This window comes from Leishmania major, chromosome 27, assembly GCF_000002725.2.
Source record: "Leishmania major strain Friedlin complete genome, chromosome 27".
Taxonomy (NCBI): domain Eukaryota; phylum Euglenozoa; class Kinetoplastea; order Trypanosomatida; family Trypanosomatidae; genus Leishmania; species Leishmania major.
The window spans coordinates 921,257-948,278 of NC_007268.2; the positions used below are offsets into that span (position 1 = coordinate 921,257).

At 60.8% G+C, this 27,022-nt stretch overlaps 7 protein-coding genes across 7 annotated transcripts; all 7 read right to left on the minus strand.

Moving 5' to 3' along the window:
• Nucleotides 1–1,180: 1,180 nt before the first annotated feature.
• On the minus strand, nucleotides 1,181–5,956 carry LMJF_27_2170 (conserved hypothetical protein; the record flags this gene model as incomplete). Its single annotated transcript, XM_003721978.1, has 1 exon — nucleotides 1,181–5,956. The coding sequence occupies one exon, from the start codon at nucleotides 5,954–5,956 to the stop codon at nucleotides 1,181–1,183; it is 4,776 nt and encodes a 1,591-aa protein (XP_003722026.1).
• Nucleotides 5,957–7,079: 1,123 nt separating this feature from the next.
• LMJF_27_2180 (conserved hypothetical protein) lies at nucleotides 7,080–7,943 on the minus strand (the record flags this gene model as incomplete). The annotated part of the gene is made up of 1 exon (XM_003721979.1): nucleotides 7,080–7,943. The coding sequence occupies one exon, from the start codon at nucleotides 7,941–7,943 to the stop codon at nucleotides 7,080–7,082; it is 864 nt and encodes a 287-aa protein (XP_003722027.1).
• A 1,516-nt stretch (nucleotides 7,944–9,459) lies between these two features.
• Nucleotides 9,460–9,948, minus strand: LMJF_27_2190 (conserved hypothetical protein; the record flags this gene model as incomplete). Its single annotated transcript, XM_003721980.1, has 1 exon — nucleotides 9,460–9,948. The coding sequence occupies one exon, from the start codon at nucleotides 9,946–9,948 to the stop codon at nucleotides 9,460–9,462; it is 489 nt and encodes a 162-aa protein (XP_003722028.1).
• Nucleotides 9,949–10,969: 1,021 nt separating this feature from the next.
• LMJF_27_2200 (conserved hypothetical protein) lies at nucleotides 10,970–11,689 on the minus strand (the record flags this gene model as incomplete). The annotated part of the gene is made up of 1 exon (XM_003721981.1): nucleotides 10,970–11,689. The coding sequence occupies one exon, from the start codon at nucleotides 11,687–11,689 to the stop codon at nucleotides 10,970–10,972; it is 720 nt and encodes a 239-aa protein (XP_003722029.1).
• A 2,897-nt stretch (nucleotides 11,690–14,586) lies between these two features.
• Nucleotides 14,587–15,645, minus strand: LMJF_27_2210 (putative dual specificity protein phosphatase; the record flags this gene model as incomplete). Its single annotated transcript, XM_003721982.1, has 1 exon — nucleotides 14,587–15,645. The coding sequence occupies one exon, from the start codon at nucleotides 15,643–15,645 to the stop codon at nucleotides 14,587–14,589; it is 1,059 nt and encodes a 352-aa protein (XP_003722030.1).
• A 1,191-nt stretch (nucleotides 15,646–16,836) lies between these two features.
• On the minus strand, nucleotides 16,837–17,877 carry LMJF_27_2220 (putative ribosomal protein L11; the record flags this gene model as incomplete). The annotated part of the gene is made up of 1 exon (XM_003721983.1): nucleotides 16,837–17,877. One exon carries the CDS (start codon nucleotides 17,875–17,877, stop codon nucleotides 16,837–16,839), a length of 1,041 nt encoding a protein of 346 aa, XP_003722031.1.
• A 1,135-nt stretch (nucleotides 17,878–19,012) lies between these two features.
• Nucleotides 19,013–25,396, minus strand: LMJF_27_2230 (conserved hypothetical protein; the record flags this gene model as incomplete). Its single annotated transcript, XM_003721984.1, has 1 exon — nucleotides 19,013–25,396. The coding sequence occupies one exon, from the start codon at nucleotides 25,394–25,396 to the stop codon at nucleotides 19,013–19,015; it is 6,384 nt and encodes a 2,127-aa protein (XP_003722032.1).
• Nucleotides 25,397–27,022: the final 1,626 nt, after the last annotated feature.

Consider the following 27,022-nt stretch of genomic DNA (forward strand, 5'->3'; position numbering starts at 1 on the left):
TCACGCAGGTGCCCGTACACCCATACACACCGCCCATAGCAGTCCAACCGAGTAGGTAGGAGAGACAGAGAGAAGCAGCAAAAGGCAACGCCGATGATGAGGCGCTACATCGGCCGTGACCATCCCACGCCGCACGTGGCAGGTACCGTCTGCAAACTCCACCGTGCCCACACACGTGTGTGTTAGGTGAGCAAGGGCGTCTGTATGCCCCCGGATGTGCTGCAGACCGGCAACCTCGCTGTCGTTGCTGCCGCTTCTCCTCTGCGACCCCCCCCCCACACACACAGTGTCAACCCTCGTCGTCATCATCCTCACATGGTTTGTTGAATGGGGCAGTCGTAAAGACGCTGGTCGCAGTGCGCACCGGAGAGACAGAGGCAGCACGCAAAGACACGCGCCAAAGTTCCCACGCTAGAGAGGGGGGAGAGGGCGAGAGGAAGAGGTATGGTACATGTAAATACATACGCAAGCGCGCAGCCGCACACGCGCATGCGTGCATGCAGAGCATGCGCTGCATCAACGCCACACCTGAGGGGCAGCGGCGATGCACGGAGGGGAAGCGCACCGGAGAGGGAGAGAAGACCGGGGGAACGGGCACGGCACACTCGGGAACAAAAGCGTGAACAACCACGCAAACAAAAGATAGCAACGGGGATGCAAACATCGCCAAACACGAGAAACCAGACGACGTGTGCGGGTGAACGTATCGGCGGGTATGCGCGGGTGGGAGGGCGGGGTGTGGTTCGAGAAACGTTGAAGTCATACATCAAGGAAGGCAGAAAAGAAACGAATCAGAAGAGAGAAAGAGAGAGAGAGACACATACGCACGGGCACCGGCAGTGGAAGAGAATGCCGGTGCGTGTGCTGTGATGGCGTGGTATCAGCGAACTGCAAACAGCCCAATACACAGACAACAACAGGCAGCGACGAGAGGCACACGTCGATGGTGTGGGAGGGCGCAGAAGGGAAGGGACCGACAGAGAGACGGACAGGGAGTGAGAGGGATGTGAGCGTGCTTGCATGGCACACACCTGGTTGTGGTCATCCCGCCCATGTGAGCACTCCCGCTCCCCTTTTCGCCCACACATCCACACACCTTTACCTACACACGCTCGCGTGCCTGTGCGGGTGCCTAGGCGTGTGTGCGTTGCTCTACGGACGATGATCGTCTGTAGCTCTCCTACGTGATGGCAAGGGAGTCTACGGGTGGAAGTCGTACACTCTCCTTCTGCACCGCTGTAGAGTACGGCAGCCCAGCAAGGGAGCGCTCTAGCTTCTCGATGTACGCGCGCAACATGCGCAGCTCACGACTGTTTATCTCGATCTCCGACTGCGGTGTCACCGGTCGCTGGCCTGCGCTGCCGCCAGTGCCACCGCGCCGACGCGTCCCGGTGCCGCCGCGGGTGCTATCCACCTCGCTGGAAGAAAGCTGAACCGAGCGTCCGACAGCGTCCGTGACGGCGGAGCCCATTGTGTCGGTGGCGCCCGCGTCCGCCACGCCACTGCGCTCGTCATGGGCACGACCTGCGCCGCGGCATGCCCCGCCCCCGCCCGCGCCCGCGCGCCGCTGCATTTGATACTGCTGCTGCTGTTTGGACACCGTGTCTGCCGCCACCCGTGCACGCAGATGATCCATCTCGCCGCGCAGCGAGTGGATCTCGCGAATGAGTGATAGGTTCTCCGTCATCATTGCCGAGACCTCCTTCTTGTGCCGCTGCTCGTCAGACTTAAGCTTGCGCCGGAGGGCGTCGACAGAGGTGGAGAGGTACTCGAGCTGAGACTGCAGCTCGTGCTTTACGTTCGGGTCTGCCGGCGCGATCTGCTTAACATCGCGCGGTGCGACGTGCACCTCGTACAGCCGCACGACGGCGGCAGCCAAGGACGCCGGGTCCTGTAGCTGATGGGCAAGCTCCCCAATGTCACGCTCAGCTCGCGAGCGGTACGTCTCCAACCCTTGCAGCTCCCGCAACCGAGCCTGCAGCGCGCGTTGCTGTTCGGCAATGTCCTTCTTCAGCTCCTCCGTGTTCTGGCGCAGGGTGAGGTTGCTCGTGTGCTGCTCCTCGAGGTTCGCGTTCTGCTGCTTCGTTTCCTGGTTCAGCTCCGCGATCTCGCGCTGCTTCGGCTCTATCTGCCCTTTCAGCTCGCGGATTTGGTGGTCGAGCACGTACTTGTGCTTCTCCAGCTCCTGGTTACGCTTCTTGAGGCTGTAGATGACCTTCTCCTTCTTCTCCGTGACGCTGTCGCGCTCGTCAATGTCCTGGTGCAACTGCGCCACCTGCTGCGTCAGGTCTGTCAACTGGCTCTGCAGGGCTGCCTTGGCGCCGTCGAGCAACTGAAGCTCGTTTGTGCGAACCTCAATCTCCCGCTCCAGCCGCATCGCGTTCTTCCGCATCACGGCCCCCTCGCCCTTCAGGTGCAGGAATCGCTCTCGTGCCCGCTGCAGAGTGCCTTGCTGCTTCTGAAAGACCGACTGCGACTCCGAGTCCGTGTCCAGCTCAAGCTGATGGAGAGCAGCGTGGTTTGTCTCGTAACTGTGCTCCAGCTGGCGGTGAAGTTTACGCACAGCCTCGGTGCGCTGGCTCAGAACGTCCTGGAAGTGCGCCTCGTCCTCGGCACGGGCCTGCGCCAGGCTGGCACGCAACGCCTTGAGCTCCGCCGCGTGCGCCACCTTCGTCGTCTCAAGGCGGTGCTGCAGCGCGCCGCACTCGTCGGCAAGGGTGTCGACTTCGCGCTGGCGCTCCATCTCCACCTCCTCCAGCTTCTGCGCCGCATCCCGTGCCGTCTCGTTCTTGGCATCCAGAAAGGTCTGCTCCTGATCTGCCTTTGCGTGTTGGAGGGCGTCGTACTCTGCAGCCAACGCGATGGCGTCCTGCTGCAGCTCCTCTGCCCGCTCACGGGTGCGGGTGCCCTGCTCATGCGCGCGACGTTTATCCTCGCTTTCCATGTCCGTCTTCAGCTTTTCAATGTACTGCTGCAGGCTCTCAATCTCAATGCGTTGCTCCTCCATCTCCTGTTTCGTGACGAGCACCTCATCGGTGCAGTTCATGTTGCGGCGGCTCGCCGGGTCGTGGTGCTGGCCAGTGGTGCCGGTGGCTCCCGCATCCGTGGGCTTCACCTTATCCTTCTCAGCGAAGATCTCCCACATGATGACGCTGCCATCTGCGCTGGCGGTGAAGAGCGTCGTCTCATCGAAGGACAGCGCCATGCGGGTCACCGGCAACGCGTGCGCGGCAATCGGGGCCTCTTGAATGCCGGCCTGCAGCGGGAACGTCATAGCCTTCACGGAGCCGTCCTCTGCGCCGGCGATCAGCACGCGCTGGTGCGGCGCCACCATGAGGCGCGTCAGGGCCGTCTCAGTGAACTCGTAGTCGCCCACGCTGTTGCCCAGGATGTTGCTAATGCCACCGCCACCGCCCGAAGACGTCGCCGTCATGCCACCCGCGGCACTCCGCGCGCCTGGGCCGCCCGCTGCGACGCCCTTGTTTGTGCCTGCGTTGACGGTGCCGAGGCTCTGCCGATCAATCTCGCGCAGCAGCACCTTCCACGACACGTCCAGCGCCGTCGCCGGTGTCGGTGCTGCCACCGCCCAGACACTGCGGTCATCGGACGCGATGGCGACATACTGGAAGCGCCTATCGGAATGTTCCGTCTGTTTGCGCATCTCGGATATGTTCCAGTCCATGATCATACCATCCGACGAGCACGTCACGGCGCGGTTGTCCGTTGGGTACGCCGTCGTAGAGCACCACTGGAAGTCCTTGATGCGCTGCGGGTGGCCGCGCAGCTGCCCTTGCAGCTCGCACGTGTTCGCGTCCTCGACGTAGACAAGGTTGTGGTGCACAATGGCGAAGAGTTGGCCACCCTTCGCGAAGAATACGTCGGACGCGTTGCGCAGGTTGATCGTGCGGCGCTCACGCAACGAGCTCCAGAGCACACTCATGACACGCACCTTGTCAGGAAAGCAGACGACCGCCATGAGGCCGTCGGGGTGGATCGCGACAGCGCCAGGCTCCAATGCGAAGAACTGGCACATGAGCAACTGCCCCGTCTGCGTGTTCCAGATACGGATGCTGTGGTCGCTGCCGGAGGTGATGAGGAGCGGCTTGCGCACACTGCAGTCCATCCCGTTTACGCGGCCACAGTGGGTGAAGGGGTACAGAGACTGGAAGAACATGCTGCGAGTCGACACATGCCCGGGTATGGCCGCCAACGACGCCCGCCCGAGATCGCCGCCGTTGTGCTCGAGGAGGGAGGGAAGCTGCGCAAGCAGCACAGGTGCCTCATCGCCACCTGCTCCACCAGCGGAGGCGGAGGTCATCGTGGACGCGTTCGGCGTGTGGAACATCGCCTCGCGCGCCGCCCAGTTCTGCTGAAAGTTAAGCCCGTACAGCTTTCCGGACGCTGTGAGCACCGCTAAGCACTCTTCCGCCTGATCAAGGGCCAAGGCCGACACCCTGTACCGCTGCCCATCGCTGCCCAGGGCTTGGCCAGCGTTATCAACGCCGCCTTTGTAGGCGTTTTCGTCGTCGCCTGCTGTGCTCTGACCTCGTCGCTCAGCAGCTGTCCCTGTGGACGCCTTCGCCCTGGCACCCTTCGCGCCCATCTGGTCGCGGAGCTGGAAGAGGCGGCCGGTGCGTCCCTTGTCACTTCTCCCCGCGTCTGCGGTTGTTGGCGGTGGCGCAGCAGCCGCAGCGGCGGTGCCTGTGATTGACATCAGCGCTGGAGCGGCCGGCTTCTGCCCGGCAGATGCGTGATGCGGTGCATGTGGCGAGCTCTGTTGCTGCAGCTCGCCAGCCTCGCAGGCGGGTACCTCTAGTCGGCATACGAACGTGTAGCCGGTCGTGTCGCCTGCAACGATCTCGCCGTTCAGTGCGTCAACGACGCCGTCGACACCAGCGGCGTTGTTGTCGCCCTGGAAAATGAGGACATTACCTTGGCTCGTTCCAGCAATGAACCCGCTGTGGTGCTGCGCCCGCTGCTGCTGCTGCTGATGTGTGGGAGCAATGCACATCACCACGTCCACTGGCACGGCGGCCCCCGCCCCCTCCAGGAGGGACTCGGAAGCTAAGCCTCGCAGGTGTGACGGCGACGATGGCGGTATCCCAATCGCACTCATGTACCGCCCGTCCTGGATCAGTAAAAGTCGTCCACTGTGCGTCGCAACGACGACGTTGTGTTCAGTGACCCAGAGGTGCGTCGAGAAGCTCTCAAACTGCTCGCGCGGCACGCCCGTGCTCGGCTGCAGCTGGAGGAGACCCTCGGTGTACCGGTAAAAGCGAAAGAAGCCAATACCTGCCACGGTCACCAGCAGCGGATCGAGGGGGCAGACACCGATGCTCGTGACGACCTGCGGTTGTGCGCGCGATGTCGCGAGGGTGCTGCGCGCCACAGTGCGGGCAGCTGCGTCGAGCGTCTGCGTTCCCCCCTCCTGGAGAATGGAGTTGTTATCGATGCTAGCTGCGTTGCCGCTCGACGTCGACCCCTGCGCCTGCGCGCTTGTCAAGTACAGCTGCCCCACCGACACGGATGCCAGCGGCTGCGAGCGCTCCCAGTTCCAGTAGTGCAAGTTCCACCCTGGCGCGCCGCCCTGGGTGACGAGGTGCCGCCCATCACTGCTGAAGCTGAGGGCTACATACCGATCGCTATCAAGGTCCGTCACACTCAGAACTTTGCGGCGCTTGCGAGTCACGGTGTCTATGATCTGCACCTGCGGATGCGGACCGCTCTCAGCGATCGCCATGAACTTCTTATTCGCGCTCATTGCGATGGCGGTGATGGCCGTGCTCTGGTACGCCGCCTCGAGGAAGCGCTGCGTGCACGATTTTGGCTGTTGCAGCACAATGGTCTTGCCGACCGGGTAGACGAGCGAGCCGTCATCAAGCCAGTGCAAGCAGTTCTTGCCGTCATGGTTCGTGCCAAAGATGTAGCGCTTCACGAGCGCACGCCTCGAGTCCATGATGCGTTGCTTCTATTGTCGTCTGTGTGCTGGTCAAGGGCCGCCTCCTCACCTTCATGTGTCGAGGCACCTTCTCTGCTTTTACGAAAGAAGTCTGTGTCGCTCTTTTCAATGTGTCAGGAGACAGTGAGGCGAGTGTGTCCGCTGTCAGCCAACGCTTCGCGCTGCAGGCCTGCCTCCTCTCAGCTGGGGCGTCTACAGTCGATCCTCGCAGCGAAACACGCGCTTACCCACAGACACACACACACAGACGTGCGCACAGAGAGAGGGGGGAAGGCAGGGAGGAGAGGTGAATGCGTACAAGGCGGCCGTGAGTTTGATCTCCGAGGTCACAGTCGCAGGAGAGAGAGAGAGAGAGAGAGCGAGGGACGAAGCTGCGAAATATAAGAAGACGAGAAGCGGACGTGCACAGCGGGAGGAGGTGGGCTGTGGGTGGTGGACTGATGGAGACGCACCCAAGCCGCGCAGCGCCCAAAGACTGCCGTTGTAGGGACGAAAGGCGGAGAGGAGAGGGGAGGAGAAAGTGGAGCACACACACACACACACACACACGGGCGCACACAGAGAGAAGGAGAGTCGGCAGGCCCTGGAGGGGCTTGCAGCCTGCCACGCGCTCGCGCATAGAGGGAAACAAAGACAAGGGAGAGGCGGGTGATCGGCCCGGTACGTCGTTTCACAGCGACAGCGGCATCTATTTCTTTCCTGCTTAGTTTCGTTTCCAGCTTGCCGCGACCACTTTGCCTCATCGCCTTCATCCGCGGAGGTGAGCGGTCAAAGAGAGAGAGAGACTCAGCGGAAGCCCTGCGCATCCCACATCGATAATGTGTGCGCGTACTCAGCGCACAGAATGGGGGACGAAGAGCGGCAAACCACTTCAACTTTGCGGCAGTGCCTCCGGTTATGTCTGCGTGTCTCTGCATGCATGTTCAGGTATGTGCAGTCAAGGATTCTGGGAGACACATGAAGAAAACATAAAACACCATCAATCATCACGCGTCAGCACCGCTATCGATACCAGCAAGATCGTTGTCGCGACCTCCTTCGCCACCCCGCTCCTGCTTGCACCTTGCGAAGAGCAGTGCTTGGCTGTACACCTCACCCAACAACCCTAGACCACAGATGATCAGGCAGCGTTGGGCTTGGTCTTGTACTTGTCACCCACAAAGTAGAAGACGCCGCGCGCAATTTCGTCCGGCAGCTGCCGAATCGCGAGGTGGCACGGGATCTCCTTAATCTCTCTATGGCGCACTTTGTGGTTCGCGAGATACTCCGGCACAGACATCCCGCTCGTCTCGAGGTCTTGCACAATGCTCTTGATGGTGCGCAGGGCGTGGTCGTTCGCAGGGTAGTCCTGGCCGGTGTCCATGTACTCGCCGCGGATGAAGTCGTCCACGAGGATGGCGTTCCCGTTGCAGTTGCGCACTGAGAGCGGACGGTTTTCGATAATGAGGGTGTCCTCCAGCGGCCGCTTCAGCCACAAGATGTTCTTCTCGTAGTAGTTGTCGTGTGTAAACCACTCTCTGCCGCGCGAGAGGTACTGCGACACGCGAACCCCCATGGGGTCGATTATGCCGAGCACCTGCCGCATGTACCGCTCGCTCGAAGCGGACCACAGCACCACCTCCGCGTCGATAGAGGTGAGGTAGTCGAGCAGCTCCGCCAGGTAGGGGCGGGGCACGAGGCCGGCCTTTAGACGGAACGCCTTGTCGCCGTAGGAAACGATGGTCTCGTCAACGTCGAGAACGATGGTGAGGCGGCTGCGGTACTGCTTCTTTCGCGGCCCCAGCAAGCCGTTCTCCTCGCGCTGCAGGTTCTGCATCTGCCAGAGCTTCGCCGTGGCGGCCATCATGAGGACAATGACGGTGAACATGTAGTACCGAACACCTCGGTCGGCCAGCATGCGCTGCCAGTACTCGCGAAAGCGTTTGGCGCCGTAGAACCGATCGTCCGTGTAGCCTTCCCATGCGTTCTCCTTGCTAGCGTACATGTGCACACCCTTCTGGTGGGCGGCACTGCTGGCCGTCCCAAGCACCCCAGCGGCCGCCTCCGCGTACGATTTCCTCCGCGTGGTCGAGGAGGACGCGGAGAGCGATTCAGACGAGCCTACAGCGCCACGACCGCCGGCAGAGACGGCGTAGTGCGACTGACGGTGCCGCGCCGTCTTCTGGAACAAGTCACGCGGAGCGGAGCCGCCATCACCGAAGCGCGGCTTCGCGCCAGAGGCGTCGCCAAAGCGGTCTGGCGGTCCAAAAGGTGACCAGCTGCCAAAGGAGGAGAGCCGCACACGGGAGCAGCGGTACATGGTGAGCTGGCGGCTTGAAGATGCAGCACGGTTGCGTGTCGGCTTCTGCGGGAGAAAGGGGTGCAGAGTAGTGCTCAACGGGCACGGTTATGCAACGAGCGCCGGTTTTCGAAGGTGGGTGCACGAGGGGCTGACCTGCGACACTGCGGAGCACTCGGCGTCGATCTGCGCGAGAGTTTCGTTGTGCGTATAGGTGGATGGGCGAGTGGGCGTTTATGCGATGGTGATCCGAAGTGGCGTCCGCTTGTTTTCCCAGCAGCACTGCAGCTCCCTCTCACGCTCAAAACAAGAAAGAGAAGTGCAGTCACGCAGAGGGGGATATCAGGCGCAGAAAGACATACACACCCATGCGCGCTAAGTGTCCCGTCTCGAGCGCGTGCAGGGGGTGCTCGGATGGGTAGCGGAGGCGCTCTCAGTGGGGCTCTTCCACGAACGTTATCGCTTCTTCTGCTCCCTGTGGAATGAAGATACACAGCGTGACAGCAGAGAGGAGGATCGAAGCGATAGTGGTGGGGGAGACATGAGAGAGGGAGAAGGAAAGAAAAACCGGCGATAAGCATTCGGAGTGCATCGTACAGGCAGGGAAGGACACATGGGTGCGTGGCACAGCGAGGCAAAGCAGCGGTGGACCGTCGAGGTGGTCTTCGATATAGCCTTTCCTGTCTGCGTCTTCGTTCCTCTGTTGTCCCTTGACTCCAGCTGTGGTGCACAGACGCGCGCTCACCGCTCTCCAACAGAGAGCAGCGGTAACGTCTCTGCCACACCCTTGAAGGTGTACATAAGCGTGGTTGTCGAGTGAGAGAAAGAGGAGGCGGCGAATATGCACAGAGGCCATGCCCGCCTCCCCTTGATCGACCCACCCCACAAATCGCTGCGGCGCGCATGTGGAGCGTGCTCATACACGTCCATCCTCTTCGCCGCAAATGTACAGAGAAACCCAACAAGCAAAAAGCACGAGTGGCTCGCACCAATGACGCGCACACCCTCGACCCCACATCAACCGCACCGATGCACGGGAGCATCTCCTCCGTCCCTGTTCGACATGGCACTTATCTGTGTTATAGCAGGCTGCGCCCCGCAAAGCCTCCGACGCAGGAGCCTCGCGCAGAGACTCCGCTAGCGCTCTCCCCAGTCTCCCTCGCCATGTGTTCACCACTCAACGAGAGGAAGAGGAAGAGGAAGAGGAAGAGAGGTGGGTGGCTCACGCGCGCTTCTTGGACTTCTTCGATGACGACGATGCTACTGCCGCCTTGCTCGCCGCACTGCGCTTCCACCATCGGTACGCAACGTACACTGTCGTCACGTTCACCACATAGGTGCAGCAGCACACCACGCAGAAGTCATGCAGGGTTACTGTGAGAATAAAGGCGAGGCACACCGTGGCCACGATGCTCGGCGCGCTAATCATCAAGATTAGCGTCGGATGCCAGCAGCACAGCATCTCCACCGTGTAGTAGAGCATCCCCACGAGCGCGTTGGAGGTCTTTGGAAGCCCAAAGAAGTGGGTAACGGAACTGAACTCCGAAGAGAAGACCTTCGTGCATGAGAAAGGCCCGATATCGCAGTAGGCGTTGTAGGTGATGCCGAGCTGCTTCGCCCGCTCGGCGTGCACCTCGACGGAATACGCGTAGCTTGACAAAAGGAAGCCGAAAAGGCACAACCCCATCAACTTCAGGTTGAACTTGATCATGTTATCGTTTTTCGCCGACCCTACCCGCTGTGCGTGTGTATGTGTGTATGGATGCGTGTGTGAGGGGGTGAGGAGGATATCATCTACAGAGAGGTAGAGGAGGGGTGCAAAACCAATGTAGTGCAGAGGCGGAAACCCCCTCGAACGGAATTGCAAGCGGAGAAGAACTCGAGGAGGGGGTGCAGAAAAATGAGAAATGATAAGACACTTGCGCGATGCACATGGGGCCACTCACACACACACACACACACACACATACACAAGCCCGTTGACTTCACAGATGGTCAGAAGCGTCGCCTGCTTCTGCTCCTTTTTGTTTTGCTTTCGATTGTGAAGATGCGTGGGGTTGCCGATGGTGAACCAAGGTACATAGAGTGGCGGGGGAGGCGGCGAGTCGTACACGATCTTTCCGACTCTCTACATCCAAGTGTGCGCAAGTGCGAGCAACTGATGAGAGGGTGTCGAGTGGTCGGTAGAGAAAGAGATGTCACGCGCCGTCCGACACACACCCTTCGCCTCTCCTCCTCTATCGTTGTCTACTTGCTCACGTGTAGGTTTTAGCGGCGCATGCGCGCCTCAATGTTTCCTCCCCATTCACATGTTGTACGCGTCAGACAAGTACACCTGTGCACGCACACACGCACTCACAAATAGCGAGCCCGTGTGCACGCATGTCCACAAACGCAGCTGTCTCGAGTCGGAGGTGCAGCAGCGGCGGCAACCTGTCAAGTCCGTTTTACCCCAACAGCCACACAAGCACAGGCTCGCGTGGCGTAAGGGAGGCAGGAGGGGCAGGGATGGTGGGGGAAATCGGGTGCACACGCACACGCGCATCGACACAATCTCTTCCTCGTCGATAAAAGAATATCGCGTGGATCAGGGCGAGGTGCAAAACAGCAGCCGAACCGCTGCCCGCACCCTTCCCCTCGGACGCCAGCCCCCGTCTCTTCTAGCCTTCCCTCAGCACCTTATGTGTGTGTGTGTGTGTTCACCTGGGCCGTCGCCGGTTCGACTCTTGCACCTACTCGTCACCCTCGAGCGTGAGTGCATGGACGATGCGCTCCCGCAACAGGTTCGCGTCGAGGGTGCCGTCCTCCGTCGCACACCCCTCAAAGCCGACGATGCGATCAATGCACACGTCGTTCAAAAAGAGCAGGCAGTGCGGCAGCGTCGTCACGCGCAGCCGCTCGACCAGGAAGGGCGAGCGCTCGGCGTCGATCTTCACAAACTTCACGGCTAGCAGGGTGCGCGACAGCTCCGACAGGCGACGGTCTATCACCTTGCACGTTTCGAAGTCCTTGTGGTAGAAGTGCACGCATACCCGTTCGCTCCCACCCTTCTCACGCACGACGATGTTGAAGAAGTCGTCTTGTGAGATTTCACGGTACTCTCCGTGCTGCTTGCTACGCCACTCCGCCTCTTTCTCTTGGTTGGCCCGCATGCGCTGCAGGCGCATCCGGCGCAACTCCATCAGCTCATCGTCGTCGTCCTCGGCGCCTGCCGCATTGCCGCGCTCGACCTTCTCCGCGTGCTTCTCCGCAGCCGGGTCGTATACGGGGACGCCATTGTCGCGGACAGCTGCAGTGACCGGGCGGCGGTGTGTCGGGATGACGTCGTTCGTGTCACGGTTCTCGCGGTACGCCTTCGAATTCATCTGCTCTATGGTGGCGGTAAGGTTCTCATTGGCCTTGAGGTTGCTGGCCTCGTTCACCACGCCGCTCGATTTGCCAGAGCCGAGCATGATGCCGATGTGCGTCCGTATGCGTCCAAGAAGGTATTTGGGTGCTCGAGAAGCACGTTCTCGCAGCTGTGAATGCAGGTGTGGAGGGAGGTGTCACGTAGGTCGATGATTGATGCAAGAAGCTACCGAAGAGGAATGATGCTGCTACCCTCTTTTCTTTTCGCTTGTGGCTGTGGGCGTGGTTGCAATACGCTGATGTGTCCAATCCTCAGATGCGCGAGACCAGCAAGAGAATCAAGAGAGAGAGAAAGACGGGGGAGACTCGACGAACAATGAGGCAACGCTGACTGCGGCGGATAGAACCTATGTGGATGTACATGTCCGAAGCACCTCTACGCTCTTCTTTCATTGTGCATGTGTGTGTGTGTGAGTGTCGCGTATTTTGTTGGTGCAGCTGTTCCCTACAAGCAGGGGCACACAGGAAGAAGCCTCTTCCTCTTCTAGGTGCAGCCTACTCATCTTCTTGGAGTGTCTGAGCTGCGAGAGGTGATATAGAGGGAACACCAGGGAAGAGACCGCATCCTTGTAGATTGAAAGAGGATTGGCGTCACCGAAGAGTAGTGGTGCAGACCTCATGTTCCCCCTGCCGGCACATCACTCCGTCCGCGCACACACACGCTCATCACAGTGTGCCCCCTCCCCACCGCTGTGGATGGTTTCAAAACAAAATTGTATGTATGTATCAAAAGGTCTGTATGGGGCCATGGGATCATCAACGAGACACGGCGGCGTCTCCACTCCCACCACCAAAACACCTCTACAGCACCCCACGCATACTGTCGCTCCCCTCTGAGTGTTTCTAGTCGCTTTCACTTTCTTTCTCCCCTGGCCATCATCAACTCCACACGCCGCAGCCGCTGCATCAGCAGCCTCGCGGAGGAGGGCCTATACACACAAAAGGGAAACAGAGAATAAGCATGCAATCAAGAAGCAGGAGCCCGACAGCACGCTACAAGAAAACACAGGGGGTGCACGGGTGGGTAGTGCACTGACAAGCAAACACCACTGCCGTCTGCATGCGCGCCCCTGCATCTCCCGCGCCATCTATCCCCCTCCCCTCTTCCGCCCAGCTCGCCACGTGCGTGACCAATACATTGTGGTATCTCTCTCTCGTCTGCCACCACCGGATATCCTCCAGCACAACACACACGCGCGCGTGCATGAAGAGTAATAATTGAAGAACGGCAGCGATGAAAGCGCATGCGCCATCATCAATCTCCACGCATGATATCACCGGACACACGTCGGACCGAGAGCACAGCGCCACCACGAGCAACACATGTGCAACTCCTTCCGTCATGGAGGCGACAATGAAAAGATGCCGGAATACACTCGACATGGAAGGAGCTAAAAAGAGCCCGAGAAGCGGCAAGCATCGGCATCCAGTCGAGCGTGCGTCTGCGTCTGCGTGTGTGTGTGTGTGTGTGTGTATGTGAGAGGAGGGGATGGTGCAGGTGTGTGCAGTGCATGTCAAACTTGCCGCCGGTACCCGTGCACACGTGCACAGTCGGTCGGAGAGAGACAGACGGAGGGAGAACAACAGAGAAGAAACAAAACAAAAAGTAAGCGCAGATGGGCGCATCATGGACGCGCCCATCCGATGCAGCCCCTCCCTCTCCTCTGCGAACGACGCAGCGTGCGAGTGCGGTAGCGATCACGCAGAAAGAGACAGAGAAAGGCAATAAAACGAAGCAACGGTGATGCAAATAGCAGAGCACGTCAGTGAAACCTAAACACGATAAACGGAGTCGTTAAGGGAGGGAGCGACGAAAAAGAAAGGGCAACGCGGTGTGTGCGAGTATGTGCGGACGGATTGAGGAAGCGCGCACGTGGCTGCACTCCGCTCTCGCTAAAGCAGGGGGGGGGGGGGGGGCGATAGGATCGCTCACCGTATCATCTACCCATGCCACTCACGCCGAACACCCCCGTCGTCCTCCGACCTTCCTCGCCCCTGCCCCTGCCCCTCGTACCTGCTTTCAATCATCTATGCGAGACAAGGAAGAAGAAACACGTAGAGAGTGTGGGGACCGAGCGCGTGCGCAAGCAACGCGCTCCGGTATAGGAGAGAAATAAGCGAAATGAAAAGAGTATCCCCACCGCCGGCAACAACGCACCGAAGGCAGAGCGAAAAGGAGAGAGCCGTGACACCGACAGGCAGCAACACCAGTAGTGACCGAGGAGGGAAGGGAAGGGAAGGGAGAAAGAGGCACCAGAGGCACGCGAGTACATCTATTTGAGGCAGCAACGGCTCATCACATTCCAGAGAAAAAGCACAGAGAGAGAAAGAGAGAGGGAGGGAGAGCGAGCGCAGTAAAAACAGCAAACGAAAAGATGCACATACATACACACATACACACACACACACATACACATGCTCATAGATCGATATATAGACATAAGCATATCTATCTATATATATATATATATGTGTGTGCGCTCACGGGGCAGGGCAGACATGTGCCTCCGCGCGCGCGGTGACAAGACAGAAACGAAAGGGGCAGATAGACGGGTGCCAAAAGGAAGATGGAGCGGCCAAGCACTCGCACCACCACGCGCATACGTGTACCACATCTCCATACATTGTGAGAAGGGGGTAAACGCATGCACAGGCGGCAGAGAAAAGGCTGCAGAAGGGAAGGGAAGGAGGCCTCAGTGCGCAAAAAAACGAGTGAGAGACAGCGTTGGTGCCCACTCAAAAGACAGACGCCGAGACGCAGTGCAGACCCCTGCCCTCTTACCACCACGTGTGTGCGTGCATGCCTGCATGCGCGTGCTCAGCATTTGGCCCTTTCGATGAGTCTCTGCCCCCCCCCTCCCTCCTCCCCTCATCATCCTCTCCCTGCTCCGAGAGGAAAAGAGGAGCGCGTCGAGAAGCTGATGACCCCCACCTTGGGCTCTTACGTCCTCCTCAGAACATTCGCCGCACGCCAAGCGCTCTCGCTCGCCAGCTCCCTACGCGCCGCCGGCGCCTGCTCACGCACACCAATCTTCATGCCGTACTCGTACAACTGTTGCCGGAAACCAGTGTTTGGCGACGCACACGGGCGGTGCTGCTGGACAAGATGAATCGCAGCAGACGAGCAAAGGCGCAGCTTCCGCATCAGATAGGCTGACACCACCGTCGGCGCGCGAGAGATGCCAGCGCCACAGTGCACGAGCACCCCGCCATGGTTCGTCACCAGCGCGTTCTCGATGAACTCAAAGGTGTGCGCAAAGTGCGGCGTCATGTCGTAGTCGGGGCGGTCGTCGGCCGACAGCGTCACGTATATAAAGTCCCCCGGGAAGCTTGGCGGCGTGCCAATGCAGCAGCACACGTGTGTGATGCCGTGACGCTTCATCAACTCGCGATCGGTCGCTGGGTGGTAGGAGCCGCACCATAGGCCAGGGACAATCTCCTGCATCTGGTTGAGGCTATCGAGGCCAAAGCTGCTTAAACTACGTATGGTGCCGCACTCCACGGCAGAGATGCCCAGTGCGCCGCTGCTGCTGCTCGAGTTTCCCAGAAGCTCGCTCCCGTCCGTCAGCAGCACCTTCTGCCGCAGCTCCTTCGTGATGGCAGGTTCTGCAAGCTTGTGGCAAATCCCTTCCAGAAGCTCACACACAGTCCTGCGCGCCGCCTCGAGCCCTTCCTGATCGATGGGCAAATTCGTCGCCATCATGCGGAACTCTTCCAGCGGTTCCCGCAGCACGGGCGGAGTTGGAATTCGGTTGTTCACGGAGACGCTCGTGCCGGTTTGGGTGCACTGCGCGCCGCGCCTGGCGACCGGCGCGGACGGAGTGGTGGATGGACTGTGGTCGGCGCCATCGAGGCGCACCGTGGCCGTGTCGAGGGTGGCGAGGTGGGGGTGGGCGGAGAGAAAGCGCAGCACGCGGAAGAAAAGGTTGATGTCATCATCGGGGAGGTGGTGAGCGGTGTCCCTCCGCTGCGGCGGCAGTTTGCTCACCTTGGGCGGCATCGTCGCACTTTTCGTTTGCTGCGGTTGAGGAAGCTTGGAAGCAGCCCTGTGTGGCGCAGAGGGACCAGGGAGAACAAGCAGCTTTAGGTGGCAACGGTGGGCCACGTGACCTGTGTGGTTGCGTGAGTGCCCGTGCACGGAGTGGTTGTGCTCACCTTTGCCGCTTCGTCCTCCACTGTGATTGATGCTGATGCGATGGTAGCGACGCTGATGGGGGTGAAGAACTTCGCAAATAACAGTTTTCAGGAGGCAACTTGGGGTGGCATGCAGCCTGGGTAGGAGACCAAACGATGTGCGTTGAGGGGACAGATGGGGAAAGACAAGAAGAATGGGCGGGGTGTCGAAGTGCGTCGTTGTTGCGTAATGTTTCGCTTGTTTTTTGTGGGGCCCCGCGACGGAGGAAGTACGCGCGCACGCGTGCGTGTGTTTGGTTGCGGGCGGTAGGTGGGCGTGGGAAGAACACGAGAGAGCGAGAAAGGGGGTGGAGCAAATTGGGCAGCAACGGTGCCGTCAGGGTCGAAGACGCAACAGGCTGTGGATGGGTGGGAGGCGGTCGACGGACAAGAGGACCTGAATAAAGAAAGACGAAAGGAGAGCGAAAGAGGGGGGAGTGCAGCACGGCGGTCCCGTCGTGTTTCGCCCTTTGCCCTCCCCCTTCCTTTCGTCGCTCTCTCTCTCCCTCTCCTCGATCCACGACACCCTCTGCACTGGTTGCCGTTGGAGGGAAACCTTCTGTGCGCTGTAGGCGCATCCTTTTCGCTTCGCGGCGTATCTCTTCCGTACTCTTCTTCATAAAACGTACGTTGCCTCATCATCCACCAACCCTCGTCTTCCCCTCGCCCGAAACACCACGCATCACCTGAGCTGGATGGCTGTACGCGATGAGCAACACCAAGGACGACGGGAGGCAGAGAGCAACGCAGCTAACGCGGACGCAGAAAGGGCAACGAAGAACCCAAAACGAGAGGCGAAAGGGATGAAGACAGACGGAGGGGGGAGGGTTCAGACAGTGCTGGAGAGGAAGAACAGCAAGAGGCAAGAAGACCTGTCGTGTGTGTGTGTGTGTGTGTGTAGGGGGGTAAAAGAAAAGAGCAAAGCGAGTGGCGGCACAACCGACTCAGGCACAGTACAGCCAGCAACGCCTCTGTTCAGCACCACACAAGCTCTCCCCGTCCCACAAACACGCCCGCCTTACTGCGGTGACGCGGCATCACGCGACCAGTAGGCCTGCGACTGCGCCTGTCCGTTTGTCATGTTCAGCTGCCGCTGGTGATCCTCCTGCTTGGGCAGGCGGTAATTCAGAAACACCACACGCATCTCCTCCGGTGTCATTTCTTTGAACCAGCCGCGCGTGTTCAGGTAGCGGCGCGCCATTTCGCGATCGCGCGTGTCCTGCGTGAAGAGACTCTTGGGGTGAGACGACTTCCACAGCGCGTTCAGCAGGTTTGCATCCTTCAGGCCCTCCTCAAGTTGCGTGTTTGTGAGCGGTGCCATGTTCGGTCGATGCAGACGCTCAATCAGCGGGGCCGACTCGAGCTCCTTCGCCTTCAGCGCCTCGTACTGTATCATGTGCACCTTGCGGTGCTTCTCGCTCTCCTCGAGGTACTGCTTCTCCGTCATACCTTTCACGGGCGAACTGTGCACGGTGTCGATACCGATGATGGCAATGCCCATACGCCTCGCCTGACCAACAACACGCCGCACACGCACCTCGATTGGTGGGTATTCGACCTTTCCCCACGACATCTGCTTCATCTTGGCAATCTCGTAGCACATCTCTAGGGTGAGATAGGCACAGTAGTTGCCGCGCAGAACGACAGGGCCCGTCTCGCCTCTCTTCTTGCGAATCGCGCGCAACAGAAACCACGCCGTCGGCGGCGGCTCGATGCGGAAGATGTACGACTTGTCAAAGTACACCTGAATGCGCACAATGAGCTCGATATCGTCCTTGAAGTGCGGCTTGGTGCGGTCGTTGAACGCCTTGGCAAAGTCCATCGCCTTCAGTCCCAGCTTCGAGAACTCCTGGCCAACCGGCGGCCCTGTTGCGGCCTTGCCAGCCTTGATGAAGAAGCGCCAGTTGTGCAGCACCGCCTTGTTCGGAAACTCCGGTACGGCGAAGATGTCCTTCGCCTTTGCCTCCACATTGGGGTCGAGAAATCGGTTGCTACCTGGCTCGATGTTGACCGTCTTCGGTCGTGCCTTGAGGTACCGCACCGCACTACGTCGCAACATATCAGCGGAGCGCGCGCGAGAGAGAAGCGAACGCGCCTCTGATGCAGAAGAAACAAGTAACGACGGCGACGACCGCAGCAATGTGGCAGGTGACAAGCGGCCTCTTCAACGGAGGTGCCGCCAGGTGCCCGTGCAAGCGCGTGGGTGGAGAGGGGGGAGGGAGGGAGGGAGGGAGTGGCAAAGAGGGTGAGAGAGGTGACTACGATGGAGAGAGAGAGAGAGAGCGACGACACAGTCAGCACGTACCACCCGAGGTGAGAACGCCACAAACAAGCGAAACAAAACGAAAACGAAAAAGGATGTGGCGACTACAGAGATGAGGCGCAGCTGCTTGCCTATGCATGTATTGCCGAGGAGCCGCACCATAAAGCAGACAACTAACAGGCACACCAATGGACCCACCCACAGCTGCTCACCGAGTGCTTCCTTCAACGAATCCGCGTGTGAGGTGCTGGAGCGAGGAGGCACCAAAGGAGACGGGCGGGCGAGTGCGTTAACGCATGTGTCCAAGGAAGACAGGAAGAGAGGGAGTCAAGATGAACGCGGAAGGAAAATGAGCGAAGTGCATGCACATATGTGTACGTGTGTACGCGACATGGCTTGAGGGGGAGGGGGACACATGGGGGTCATCGTGGGGCCGCATTGAACATGAGCGCGCAAGCAGGTAAGCCGCCTTCACCACCGCTACGGATGCAGACGAACGCGCACGTCGTACGGCATTCGCTTTCCTCTACTCGGGTGTTTCTCCAACACAAAAGGAATGCATGATGATTTGTCATGAGCGTCGTTGAGGAACGTGTGTGCAAGTGCGTCCGTGTCCGGAGGGGTGGGAAGAGTGCGTAGCATGCAAGCTCGCTGGTCGCTTCGCGGTAGTCTTTCCGACACAGGCAAACGTATCTCGTGTGAGCGGGTGGCCGAACAAGCACACGCAAGAGAAGAGAACGCGCGCGATGCGCTGCACCAGCGCCACCCGAAGTCCCTCTCTCCCCCTTCCCTCAAACCTCTGACTTCTTTCTCAAACAACAGAGTCGGCGCTCCCATAACCAGCAGGCGACACGCTACGTCGTCCATATTGCTTTTTTGTGTGGAAATGTGTGTGCGGGAGTTTCCGTGAGTAGCACCGGTGATGCGCCGGCTACGGAGCGGCGCACGGCTGATCGGGTCCGTGGGTTGTCAAGCATTGCTCGCACTGCACACACCCGCGCAACACGTGGCTTCGAGAGAGCTTCATGTCCTGCAGGTATGCCCATTTGGTTTCTGTGTTGATGTGCTCCGCCTCGTCAGGGCGGAGAAGGAGGCACAGGCGGCGTAGCGTGGCAAAACCGATCTCGTCACAGACAGTGCTGGCGTTGACCACATCGATTAGCTCGAGGGCTGCAAGAATCAGCCGACGAGTCCATGCGTCCTGCAGACACGGCGGGAGCGCCGGTGCAGACGCGTGCTCCTGGTGGGCGTGATCACCCTTGCCGCGATGCTGTCGCCGCGGCGACCTCGAGCACGACAGTGAGCCCCTGACGCGGTGCTCAGCAAGAGCACATACACCGTCCAAGACCTGACGCACATCTACAATGGCTGAGTGCACCGTTCCTGTGCCGTGGCCACAACTCTCGAGCACGGCCACTCGCGGTTCAGCGGAACAAGCCTGCTGCGGAGACGCCAAGTCGCAGCCGCGCCACGGCAGGCGCTCGTGCAGGCAGTGCTGGTAACGCAGCGCGCACGAGTCCCCGCGAGAGTCGTCGCGGTGGGGTAGCGCCTCCGACGCGGACGAGGTGATGAGCCGGACTCCAGAGAGGACAAAACGAGACAGCCACGCCCAGTCCAGCCTCCGACGTGGCCCTGTCACAGACACCGGCGAAGAGGCCGCCGTTGAGGCTTTACCGCCGTCGGTGCAGCTTGACGTGGAGGTCACACGCTTGGACGGAGGTAGTTCAAACGCGACCCCCTCCTGTACAGCGTGCGCCAGGGCCTTCAGCAGCAGTCGCAGAGCCATGGCATGTTCTCCCGGCAACAGTGGCGGCTGCGCCATCGCGCCTTCTCTCGCTTGACGACGTGCCGGCGACGAGGACGGCTGCTGCCTCACGCCATCGCCAGCACCGACATGGGGAGTGCCGGGTATGTCATACGCGCACGACGATCGACCCCACGCGCAACACCCACAAGAGGCACACACGTTGACCATGAAGAGCGGGCGAAGACGCACCGGCAACGGTGTTGACGGCGCCGCCACCCCAGACGCCCCACTCGCCCCACACGAAGTGCAGACAGAGGTGGTCGCTACGCCCGACAGCCATGAGCGGCGAAGCCATCGCTCGTGTGACTGTGGCGCCGTTGCCGCCGTCTCTTCTGATCGTACCGCAGACAACACTTCCGACGCTGCGTTCACAGCGCCAGACAACTCGGAGTGTCGCATGGTGACGTCGCCGGGCAACGGTGAGCTCGGTGGCAACAGCAGCGCCTCCACCACCGCCGCAGCGTTCGTCGGAGAAAGCCGCGCCGCTGCCTCACTCCAGGCAAAGTGGTCGTGAAACAGACTCAGCACCTTGGCTGGACGGCGCGGTGCAAAGGCGCACGCGGTGCATGTATGACAGAGAGGCGCCGGTGTTGCGCCTGAGTCGCCATAAGCATCTGCTGCTGCGCTGTGGACAACGTTGACATGCATGCAGCCGTCATGCAAGCACAGCCACTGCGTAGCGCATGGAACGTGCAATGGGGCGTCTGCGCCTGCGGATGAACAGGCAGCCCCATCTTCCGTTTGCGATTCTGTCGCTCTAACGTCCACCACGATGCGCGCCACCTGTGTCACCCACCGCCGCCACCCGTCGGACACCGCCCGCTGCACCTCGAGCGGCCACGTCAGCAGCGCGTGGCACTGCCAGCAATGAAGCATGCCAACACGGCTCTGTGCCATGCAGGAGGGGCACGCCTGCATCAGCCAAGGCAGCGCAATGAACGGCGCGGCAGCGTTGTACTTCTCTGAAAGGAGTGAGGGGCCAGGCGTCGCCCCCGGCACAACGGCAGCAGCGGCAGGCCGGCCGGCGCCACAGAGTTCGCAGTGAGTACGTGTCCAGGGATTGAGCGCCGCCGTGCACTCGGCGCACCACCACAGATATGGTGAGTGCTGCCCCGTAGCAGCAGCGGCAGGAGGGATTGTGCCGGTGGCAGAGGCGGGCAAATGCGACGGCGAATCGGTCAACGATGACAAGGTCCTGCCACCGGCAGATGGCTTGTGCAGCTCTCGAACGCGCTGATAGAGAGCACCGCACCGTTCGCACCACGGCCGCATACGCGCCTCGATGGACTTGGGGCTGTGCCTACAACCCTCACAAGCTAGCGCAGCCGCAGAATTGCTTGCGCCATCGACCTCACCAGCAGAGCTGGCCGCCGCCTCGCGCTTCTCCGGATCGGTCGTTGCTCGCCCGCAGCCGCGGCAGAAGAACACGTGCTGCGGATCGTTCACGGTGCGGCAGTGCATGCACGTCCACTGTCGCAGCGGCACGACGCGTGCGATGGCGGCAGAAGCGGTGAACCGGTTGGCTGCGCGACCGGCGCCGGTAACGGTGGCAGCGGCAGCAGCAGCAGCAGCGGCGAAGCGCCTACCCGCGGCAGTCGTGAGGTCTTGTGTCCGCACATGCGCAAGGCCTGCATCGATTGTGGAAGCGCGTAGCAAGGGATCTGCCGCTGACGAAGATGACTGCGGCACCTCGCCGCTGTTCTGAAACGACAGAGGTGGGACCAACACTGTCCCACACACGTCGCAGCTCAACCCATGATCATCCCGGTCGTCCGCGGATGACGTCAAGCACCCGCACGCGCGGCACTGCAGCAGCACCGTCGACAAGGCATGGCATCGCTTGCAGGCTCGTGCGTACCGACTGTTCCACAGGTAGCACGCGCTGCATTGCCAGGGCTGACGCTGCTCCTCCTCGGCGCGACGGTACTGCAAGATGACGCTGACGCGATCGTGGAAGAAGCCGATGCTCCGTCCAGACAGAGTGGCTGCCCTCTGCACGGTCGCAATGACAGAGCCGGTCGGGCTGATGGCAGCCGCGGCGGCAGAGTGCCGCGCTAACGAGCGCAACAGCCGTTCGAGAGCCTCCAAGGCGATACGCGGCATCAAGCGCAGTGTGTCCAGAGCATAACGCTCCGTGAAGCCAGCGTTCCACGCGCGGCAGCCGGCGAGGAGCTGCGCATCACATGACATGAGCGCTGATTTCTCCGTGTCTTGCGTTGAAGCTGTGGTGGTGGTCACTGGTACACATAGCCGATACGCGAGGGATGTGGGCATGGCAACGTTTGCGTGAGAACGAGACCCGTGGCTGGTGGTCGAGTGTCTAGCTGCAGGCATGCCGGCAAGCTTGTAGAGCACTCCAAGCAACCACACCACCGTCAGCGCTAGCCGCACATCACTTGCTGCAGGGACGTTGTCGGCGTCGACGGTTGATGGAGCACCTAAAGTCCCCGATGGCGCCATCGACGGCGGAGTCATCAGCTGCACCAGACGCGACAACAGCAGTCGAGCGACCGGTAGCTGAGGATAGCCACAGAGGATCCTTGCTGTCACCGCACGGAGGTACTGATCCGTGAGGGATAGCTCCAGTGACGTCGAAGGAGACGCTGGTGAGGCCCCAGCGCCGTCACAGCTGCGTCGACACAAGTACGGCGCCACGCACGACGCCCAGAGCTCCACTGTCTTGGCCAGAAGCCCTTTATGCGGGTTTTCAGCGAGATGGCAGCGCAGAACATATGTGCAGAGCACCGCCGTCATGCGGGCGCGCTCTTCTGCGGACGTGCGCGGCTGTCGTGACGGAGGCGGCAACACAGACGGGGAGTCTGCAGAGGTGCTGAACTTTGATCTGATGTGCCGCCGTGCAGATAATGGGGACGTGGCATCGGCATCGTTGTGGATGCCGTAGATAGCGGCGTCCTCTGACGCCGAAGTGAGGCCTCGCACGACTGCGTGAAGGCACAGAGGAAGCGGAATCGGTAGTGAGTATAGGTGCGCGTACAAGGAATGCAGCCGCGTACGCAGCTCTGCAGGGAGTGGTACCTCCTCCTCTCCCGCACTGCCGTCGATAGAGGTGGCAGCGGCGTCTGGAGAGGATCCTGAGGCACGAACTGCGTGGCACCACTGTGAGTGCTGTACCAAGGCGGCGGCTGCACCCTCCATCGCCTCCAGCAGCAGCTGGCGCACCGCCATCGCACTGGTGGGCAGCAGCAACGGAGGAGGGGATGTAGAGGAGACGGCCGACGGATACGTCGCTGACGCCTCTCGCGGGGTCGCACTCGCCTGCAACAACGATTCCAGCACCTCCACAGCGACGCTGTACTGCCCACACTGCAGCAACGCCCGCCCCACCTCCCAGCTAGCCCCCATCGATGGATAGCGAAGGTAGAGTGCGCAAATCTGCTCCGGCGTGCCCCAGCGGGCGAGCACCTTGGCACTCAGGCGAAGTCCCTCCTGCAGTTTGGCAATCAGCCCGGCACGAGTGCGTTGTTTGAGGCACCGCAGCAACGTGGACCTTCGTGCAAGTGACATAGAGTAGGATGCACCACGGTCTTTGGTCGCTGCTGACTCAGCGTCGATGTTATCACCCGACTCGGCAGACTCAGAGTCGGTGCCAGCCCTTTCCGTTACCTCGCCGTCTGAAGCCTCCAGCATGGTGAGATGTAGCGCACACTCTTGCTGAAGCCATGCCAGCTGCTGCAGCACAGCGTTCTTGTCCACCTCCGCGCCGTCGACGGCGTGTTCGCTCACGTGGCCGATAGTGATGAGGGTGTACGCGTCAAAGAGAGCCACCTCACGCCACAGCATCGCACCTGCCTGATGTCGTTGCGGAAGATACGCCGGAGGTGGGCGATTGCGCGGACAGTGCCGTCGGCGCTCACCCTGAGAAGCCGGCGCACTGAATAGCGGTTGCAATAGCTCGCCTGACAAGAGGCGGCGCCGCCACTGTGCTGCAGCTGCCCCCGTCGATAAAGAACTGCAGACACCATCAGCGCGGCGGCGGGGGGCATCGTTCTCGTGCCATCGTCGTCGCTGTGGCGGCGGCAAGAGAGCACCCGCGACAGCGCCAGACGGGCCAACAAACCCGCTCACCATCTCGTGCAGCTGCAACAGCGGCATGAGACGATGATGACGCTGCAGCGAGCTTGCGATGCGCCGGAGAGAGACGTAAGAGCCAACGGCGTAGAACTGAATCTCTTCCAGCGTGGCAGGCGTCGAGCTTGACGATGCCGGGCTGCGATGTCGCGTAGCCTTGGGCCTCGCTGACGAAAGCGCATCACTGCGTCTCTCTTCGTCAGTTCCCTCGCTGAGCTCGACAATCGCATCCACGGCGCGGGCACAGTTTCGCACCATCCCACTGACCACCAGTTTCCAGTAGGGGTGCCACGTGCCAGTGGAGTCGCTGTTGCTCTCTCCTCCGACGTCTGTGATGCCGCACCCTGCACACCAGTCCCGCAGCCACGTCTCCCCTGCCGCCTTTCTGTTGCCGCCGCCGTCTCCCTCGAACACGTACGTCTGCGCCTCCGCCGTGTGGGTGGCTTCGGCGTCCAGTACGCCCTGCCACGGACCGAATGTATGCGCCCTCGCTGCCTTCTCGCGCTGCACCGAGGTGTCGGCACCGCTGCCAGCCATCACGCCTCCCCTCCGCGCCTCCGCAGGTGTTGGCGTGAGCTGAAGCAGCTCAGCGCTTTGCGTGGCGCACACGCGATCCGCAGCGGCGGTCATCCATGCGCTCGCAGCCGACCAGTTTGCAGCGCCGTCGCCGGGCGTTTGCACCGACGTAGTCAGCAGCGATGGTGATACACACATATGTGTGGTGGAGTAACAGTGAAGCAGCCACGGCACACAGCTGCACCAGGCGGCCGTTCCTACCGAGGCGCCGCCCTCGTTCACGCCACATTGGCTGTGCTGCACCGCCGCCGCTGCTGCCTCGACAAGCGTGGCGACGGATACCACCACACCTGCATCCGCTGCGGCAGTGAGGACGTGGACGAGGCAGGTCAACGACTGGGCGTCGCGCTCATGAACACCGCGCAACGCCACAAGCTCGGCAACCACACGGATCTCCTCAGCGAAGAATGCGGTGACCTCCTCACGCACTGCCTTTGCGGGACTGCCGAGTGCACCGCCCTTCTGTGATGTACCTCGAGCCACCAACCTCTTGAGAGCGAGCTCCATCACCTGCAGGCGGCGCAGCACGCACTGCACAACATCGCGCTGCAACGGCAGCAGCCACGCCTCTTCGGCATCCGTTGACGTAGCCACCAGTTGAGCCGGGGCGCGCTTGTCCTTTCGTGATCCTCCACGGCTACTGTGAGCTGTGTTGGAAACGGAGGGCGTCATTTTCGGCACACACATGGGCAGTGGCCGATACGAGAAGCGGTACGCACGCAGCAGGTCGCCCAAGGCGCGGACTTCACGGTTCAGGCGCACAAGATCCCCCTCCTGCTGAGAGGACGGTTTGGCCGGGGGTGGTGGTGGCGTGCCCCTCAACATCTGTTCAGGCATGGCCATCACGCCTGACGAGTATGCACCACCTATGGAAGCGGGGTACCAATCGCCCCAGCGCCGGAGCTGCAGAAGGTGGAATAGTCTAGGGGCCAGAGGTGCTTCCTCGGCCGCCTCACCGGTGCAGCTGCCGCCGTGAATGCTTGAGGAAGAGACTAGCGCTGCCGCCGACGGGCGCGGTCCATCACTGTCGTGTGAATCTGGAAACCGTAACCGTGCAGCCACCTCACCCGATGCCAATGGCACCGAGTCTGCAGTACCCGCCACTTGCACCACCCCCGGGGCGACAGTCGAGCGCCATGCTGAAATCGACAAGGGCACATGGAGGAGCGGCGGCGCAGCCAGATGAGGCCCATTTCGTCGAGAGAGATCCCCACTTACGCATGGCTCTCGTTGTGCAGGAGGAGGAAGAAAAGGACGCAGCACATGAGGCCTCCTCATGACTTTAGTGCTCTTCTTCGTTCAGTCAGAACAAAGGCTGCGGCAGCTGCGCGGATCGGCAGACGCGCACACGCGTTGACAACAAGTGTAGAAGGATATACACCCGACAACAACAAAATGAAAAGGGAAGACAGAGTGCCGCCTTCTGTGTGGCTGCGGATTCCCCTCGTCCTCCGCCTCGGCAGCTCATGAATCCGCCGCCGAACTGGGGGAAGGAGGGAGTAGGGCAAACGGAAAACAAGGGCGATCGGCTTTTGCGCGTCGGCTTCTCGCACTGGCATGCTATCTCCCCTCCTCCCTCCTCTGCCACGCATACGTGCACTGAGACACCCGCACCCAGCGATGTACCTCGTGTACGTGTGCGTGTGCGTGCGCAAGCGAAAGGAGTGGATGAAGTCGATACGAGAGAAAGAGAGAGAGAGAGACGCACAACAGCCGTGGCTGTGTTTCACGTGCACAGCGAACGGAGAAGGGCGTGGTCCCAGGCGTGATGATGGATAGCCACAAAGGCAAAGAGAACGACAGGGCAGAAGGAGCTGAACGCAGCGTACAGGACGTCGCAGAGGTGCAAGAGAAGTTGCCCCTCGTCCACGGCGCTCCCCGTTGCGCGCTTGAAACCCCACCCCCGCACGAACGCGTTTCTGCTGCTTCGATTTGCCCTCTGGGGTCGTGTGAGATTGCGATATCGGAGGCAAAGTCCTCCGCTTCCCCCGGCGTTGCCGACATTTCGACGTTTTCGTTCGCTTCTTCATGTCTGTGGGTGTGCACTTCTTGTTGCTTTCTTTTTCGGTTGTCTCCGTGTGAAGGAGGGAGAGAAGAAGTGAAGAGGGAGAAGGGACGTCGGCTAGTGAGGCCGAACGCCAGCTCTGCAGTGCGTGGAAGCTGAAGCTGAGCATCGGAGGAAGGAGAGGAGAGAAGCGAACAGGGGGAAGAGCCAGTGCGGTCGTCTCCCGTTCTCTCTACAGCGCGCATCCGCCGGCACCCTTCGCGCCCCCCCCCTCCCACACAGACACACAGACACACACACACATACACGCACAGAAACATTCATCAGTAGTATACAAACGAAGACACACAAAACAACGAATCGCAACGACTGCTGCCGGTGTCGCCATCGGCATTCCTCCTCCCACCTTGGCAAGGCCCCGCATCAACAACAACGTCAATGCCGCGGTTCACGTTTGCTCCCTC